The 6,437-nt window shown below is 35.2% G+C and overlaps 1 protein-coding gene across 1 annotated transcript; it reads left to right on the plus strand.

Moving 5' to 3' along the window:
* Positions 1-2,726: 2,726 nt before the first annotated feature.
* LOC131256149 (uncharacterized) lies at positions 2,727-4,350 on the plus strand. The gene is made up of 2 exons (XM_058257198.1): positions 2,727-3,457; positions 4,079-4,350. Exons 1-2 carry the CDS (start codon positions 3,232-3,234, stop codon positions 4,258-4,260), a joined length of 408 nt encoding a protein of 135 aa, XP_058113181.1. The 5' UTR covers positions 2,727-3,231; the 3' UTR covers positions 4,261-4,350.
* Positions 4,351-6,437: the final 2,087 nt, after the last annotated feature.

Genomic DNA, 6,437 nt, shown 5'->3' on the forward strand with positions numbered 1-6,437 from the left:
TTTGAATTAGAATTCCCTAAAATAGTGTAAATGAAATTATTTTTTAATCTCACAAGTTCACATGGTGGCGCACACATTTAATTGATCTAAATCCATTTAAATAACAAGATATCTCATTTGAATGGATTCATAAATTATGAAACAATATTGTAAAAATTAAGGTGTTGTTAGAATTTGACCCTTAGAATTTTTGCAGATTTGGACTGTTTTCAGTAACAGTCATGAAAATTGATTTTTCTGAAAGTTCAGGTAGCATTCTATCTTAGCCACAAAATTCTAAATTTTTACGTAGTTTGTGATGATTAACATGAAAATTTTGGGATTTATTGTCACACCCTGTAATTCAGATACTGAGTGTGCACCCTCAGACCCAAGTTACAGTCCATGACTCGTACACTCATTGTACTTAATTCAGTGAGTCACATCATTTTAATAAAGGCATAATATAATATGAAATTAATGTTCTCATTAACATCCAAAAAAACACTCATATTAACCACTAATCCAATCACAAACACTCACCACTACACATCCATAATAATCAAGAATACTAAATAAAATATTTTTAACCTCTTGATCTATCTCACTCCCATATCTTTTATCTCTTGTTCTGTTATTTTTTCTACTTGGAGAGAATGTCCCACCCTTATGAAAAGAAAATGGTTCCTTAGATAAGAAAAGGGTGAGGATGCTATAACTAATTTAATCATTCCTTTAAAATTTTAAATTTGAATTTTCCAAACGAAAAAAATTGGGTTGTTACATCTATCTACATTGATAATTTAATGTTCAAATCACATTTGATTCATAGATCAAGGCCAACTATTAATCGTCACTTGATCAATTTCAAGGGACAACTGATGATCATCTTAATTCAACCATCCATACATTAATTTATTACAATTCCTAATGATCACATTGATTGGTCAATGCATCCTAGTAGATTGTCAGATCAATCAACAAATCTAGATGTTGTCATCATTTGATTTTTGAATTTTGATAGTCGATTCAGATCGAGTTAGATCTCAACCATCCAATGGTTCTACATAATAAATTAACACATGATTCATCATCTATCATTACCTCATATCGATGCGGCCCATCCAATGGTATGATCAATCTAGAATTTAATTAATTTTGTTCTTAAGAATCTAAGGTTATTGTGGATTTAATCACACGTTTCAGAATATGTCATATAGTTCTTTGTGCCAAGTTATAGCTTGTGTAAAGAATAACTCTTCCAGTATTAATTCAATTTCCTTAAATTAAGGAAGAACCTTGGTAAATTTATGATCAGTACGGTCCATTAAGGTGTCAAATATGTTCGATTCTTGAAATCATTACGTGATTGAGTCTTAGAAAACCCGTGAACTATACAAATCATATCGATCATTGTTCATCATGGAAAAATCCCACCTTCTGCACATCAGCCCTAAAGTCATGCACATCAGTGTACCTTTCCACATTGATAATTTAGATATACACAATGGATGCCTGATTGATCCAATCCATCTAATGTGTAAATCAATACTGAATTAAACTACTATATAAAGAAAACAAAGAGGAGATCATTGTACTAACTTAAATAAGTTAATTCCAAAAGCTTCTCTCCCACTTTCTCTCATTTTTCTTTTTACGATTTTCTTTCTTTGGTTCTTTAAGTCTTTGTATGACTCTCTCTCATACGCTCCCTCCTTAAGAGAGAGGGTTTGCTGGGAGACTATGAGATACAATAGAGAGTTGGGATAATAATAGATAAGAGAAGAGATGAAATGAGATCGACGAATATCTCTCACTCACTCAAATTTCAATTTAAAAAATTTAAATTTTATTTTATTTTTAAAAATAACAGGGTGTTGCATGTCTTATATGCCCTATTCGAAAGCAATTAATGGTCTTATATATGGCATGGTCAGTATAAGACTAGATTTTTACATGCAGTTTGTGTTATGAGTAGATGCATGTCAAATCTCGACCAAAAAATATTGCGAAATGGTGAAAAGGTTACTTTGGCATGTACAAGGTATGGTGGACTACATCTTGTATTTCAAAGATTTAAAAGAGAGAATCATATGCTACGTTGATTCAGATTATGCAGGGAATGTAAAGAATAAAAAGTCTACTTCCAATTACTCGTTTATGCTAGCCGGTGGAGCTATTAGTTAGATGTGTAAGCTTTAATACGTGGATACGTGGTTGTACTTTCCACTATAAAAGCTAAATATATAGCAGTAATGGAGGCATTAAAGGAAGTTGTTTGGTTGAAAGGGATGATGAATGAGTTGGGGCTTTAATAGGAAGTCGTGCTTGTGCATTGTGATAGCGAGAGCATGATTAATTTAGCGAAGAACTCAGTATATAACTATCAAACTAAGTACGTTGATGTTCGTCATCACTTTATCTGACAAATGCTAGAAGAATGAGATGTTAATTACTCTTGAAGGTCGTTCTTATAAAGAAGTATAAGTTTTGTTTGACTTCTCTAGGCTTGACAAGAAAGGAATAGAGATGAAGTATATACGAAGCAATGATGGTAATCCTTAGAAAAAGATTAGCAAGGCAATGAAGTAATTTTGCTATCATCTCCTTCTCTCTCTCTCTCTCCCCCTTTGAACATATCTGAGCTATAATTTTTTTTTGAAAAAAAAAAAAGAAGAAAAAAGAAGAAGAAAAAGAAGAAGAAAAAGGGGGGGGGGGGGCGCTCTCCCTCGTTCTAATTCATTCATTTCAGAGAATTTTCCACCTTTGGATTTGAGCTTCAATTCAATGGGAAGAGGACACAGTGGGAATTTTAAGGGGTTTATAAGGTCTTGAATAGTAGAATAGAAGGGGGTATTTGTAATTTCTTGTGAGTGGATTTTTGGCACTCTGTTGAAGAAGGAGAAGGTGAATGCAATGGATGTTGAAAGTTTTGTTTTTTCGAAGGAAGATCGGAAGTAATGCTCGATTTGCTTGGAATGCATGGTTAATGGAGGGGAGAGATCGATCGCGAAGCTCCAATGCGGGCATGAATTCCATTTAGATTGTATTGGTTTTGCATTTAATGCAAAGGGAGCAATGCAATGCCCAAACTGTCGGAAAGTTGAAAAAGGCCAATGCCTGTATGCGAATGGATGCCGCTCTTTTACTGAACTTAATGTTGATGAGTTGGTGAATGAAGACCTCTATATATGATCTGTGAGCTATTCTGAGCTGCCACTTGGACTTCCATGGTGTCCTGTCCGTGGATTTATGCAACTGGCATCATGGTTTGAGGAACGCGAGCCCCAGCTAAATACCTATCCTGATCTTCTTGGAAGCACAGTATTTGGGGACCATCCAAATGCTCCAAGTGGGACACATGTGTGCCCGTATCTTACTCTCCATGGGTTTCCTCATGCTATACATCCCATGCCTTCAAATTCTGCTGATGCCATCCCCGATTCTGCCTTATTTATTCGGCATGCAACTGGATTAGGTGAATCATCATCATGCTCTGCTTTGTCCAATCCGGGTCTAGCGGGTGGAGGTGGTATTTGCAGAGACTCCGAAGCAAATTTTTGTTTCGCCTTTTGCAGGGGTTACGGGAATGCTACCAACAATATGGCCAAGATTTGTGCACTATATGATGGGTTGAAGATGTGTATTTCATCCGGGTTTGACAGGGTGATCATTGAGTCTAATTCAAAGTGGGTAGTGGATTGTTTCATCGGTATTTCCACCGTCTCCTGGCACTGGAGATATTGGGTGGCTAGAATCAGAAGGATTTGTGGGAGGGGTATTTTCAGTTTCTCCCATATTCCAAGGGAATCCAATGGGCCAGCTGATGGGTTAGCTAAAGAGGGCAACTCGTCCCAATCTTCCAAGTCCTTTCGGAGTGTCTCCCTCCTCCCCTGACTAATTAAGGGCCGCTTCCTTTTAGACAAAGCGGGCCTTGGTTCTATTAGGTTTAAAAAATATTCCTTTGTATAGCATATGATAGGTGGGCAGCTGAAGTGTAGATGCTTGCTTGAAACCCCAGGTTGTTTTGTTTTGCTCCATATATGAATTTGATGGGCCTTGCTCATCTTTCTTTCTTTTTTTCTTTTTTTTAAAAAAGGTGGATCATCATCAAGCAATGTATTTAATTCTCATGGTTTTTCTGCATCAGAACCGCATCACCACAATTGGCAGGAGGCTTCTGTTCCTTTTCCAGTGTCTGGTGGTTCAGTAAACAACACAGAGCAGCCTGCATCGCAATTGGGTGCAAGGTTATCAAGGAATGACTCAAGTGGTCCGTAGAGAACAGGCTCATATGTTCAACCCCTTCCTTTTATTCATGGGAACCCACAAGAGAGTGATAGTATCGGACGGCATTTTGATCGGTTTTATGAGTGGGGTCAGAGAAGGCATTGCATCGCTCCCATGGGTCCCAGCTGAAGGCAAGTCTCATCAGTGGTGTAGATTCGATGAGCAGGAGCTATTTCATCCCAACCACAATCCTCAAACAGTAAGTGTAGATTCGATGAGCAGGAGCTATTTCCATCAGAGGGCTATGTTAGCCAAGAGAGCTGTCCAAGGCCGGCTAGATAATAATTATCAACGGGTTCCTCACCCCAGGATGACACATTTCATGTGAAGGGTGCTACCGCTACAATATGGGCCACCTCTATGATATGTGGAGACCTCTGCAAGTTGTTGTAAATTTCCATGGTGGTGGTTTAAGGACTGCTTGTTTGGACAATTAGACGGTATCTGTCTACATTTATCTTGTATGAGATTTGATATTATGGGAGTGTGGTGGTGATGTTGTGATGATATTAAGGCCCTTGGAGGGTCCTAATCCTCGTGGGCAAACATGAATTTATGGCAGTCGGCTTATTGTCTTTTTAAAATAAATAAATAAATAAATGATTTTGCTATTAAAGTGGAGATTGTTAAAATTGTGATACTAAAATCACAATGGGTTTTATTCCTTTTTTTTTTTTTGTAATAATCAAATATTTATTTAGAGAAGAATAAAATATCAATGTTTTGACTATTCAAGATTATCACTAAACTCATGTCATCTCGATACTATCATACTATACTCAATGTTCATTACACTTATTTAAAAAATGCGAAAGAAACAAAATAAATAAAAGCAAATCTCTTTAAGCACCTTTACGAGATCGTGATCTTTCTTAAAGCCCATATGACCCATGTTTCACATGCTAACAAGGCATAAGTGTCAATGGACCTTTGAAGGGGTATTTTTGATCTTTTCATTTTGAAAGGTTGGCTTTTAAGGTAAGTTATGTTAGGGTTAAGAGAGAGTTACAATTTTTTGTTACTTTTTGTTATTGTTTTGAGAGCCTTCAAGGGGAGAGAGCTAGAGTTTTTTGTTATAAGTTCTCTCCATCCTTATAATTTTCTCTGAATAGTAGATTAATCGTCGCTTTATGTCATATTTTTTTAGAAAGATTTTTCATGTAAAATCATGTTTTGTGTATAGTTGTTTGAATTTTTTGTTTTCTCTTGTTTGTTTCAATCCAAATTAAAGGTGTTTTCACCGGAACGGCTCTCCAACACCAATAATTTTCAACTTTCTTTCTTTCTTTCTTTCTTTTTTTTTTTTTTTTTTTGTAATAATCAAATATTTATTTAGAGAAGAATAAAATATCAATGTTTTGACATTCAAGATTATCACCAAACTTATGTCATCTTGATACTATCATACTATACTTAATGTTCATTACACTTATTTAGAAAATGCGAAAGAAACAAAATAAATAAAAGCAAATCTCTTTAAACACCTCTACGAGATCGTGATCTTTCTTAGAGCCCATATGACCCATATTTCACATGCTAACAAGGCATAAGTCTCAGTGGACCTTTGAAGGGGTATTTTTGATATTTTCATTTTGAAAGGTTGGCTTTTAAGGTAAGTTATGTTAGGGTTAAGAGAGAGTTACAATTTTTTGTTACTTTTTGTTATTGTTTTGAGAGCCTTCAAGGGGAGAGAGCTAGAGTTTTTTGTTATAAGTTCTCTCCATCCTTATAATTTTCTCTGAATAGTAGATTAATCGTCGCTTTATGTCATATTTTTTTAGAAAGATTTTTCATGTAAAATCATGTTTTGTGTATAGTTGTTTGAATTTTTTGTTTTCTCTTGTTTGTTTCAATCCAAATTAAAGGTGTTTTCACCGGAACGGCTCTCCAACACCAATAATTTTCAACTTTCTTTCTTTCTTTCTTTCTTTTTTTTTTTTTTTTTTTGTAATAATCAAATATTTATTTAGAGAAGAATAAAATATCAATGTTTTGACATTCAAGATTATCACCAAACTTATGTCATCTTGATACTATCATACTATACTTAATGTTCATTACACTTATTTAGAAAATGCGAAAGAAACAAAATAAATAAAAGCAAATCTCTTTAAACACCTCTACGAGATCGTGATCTTTCTTAGAGCCCATATGACCCATATTTCACA

The sequence above is a fragment of the Magnolia sinica genome, chromosome 9 (genome assembly GCF_029962835.1).
Source record: "Magnolia sinica isolate HGM2019 chromosome 9, MsV1, whole genome shotgun sequence".
Classification (NCBI taxonomy): domain Eukaryota; kingdom Viridiplantae; phylum Streptophyta; class Magnoliopsida; order Magnoliales; family Magnoliaceae; genus Magnolia; species Magnolia sinica.

Excerpts from the sequence above, each read along its gene's own strand:
- LOC131256149 (XM_058257198.1), top strand. The coding sequence starts at position 3,232 with ATGCAACTGGCATCATGGTTTGAGGAACGCGAGCCCCAGCTAAATACC. Across the intron at positions 3,458-4,078 it reads TCGGCATGCAACTGGATTAG|GTGGATCATCATCAAGCAAT; the intron begins GTGAATCATCAT and ends TTTTTAAAAAAG.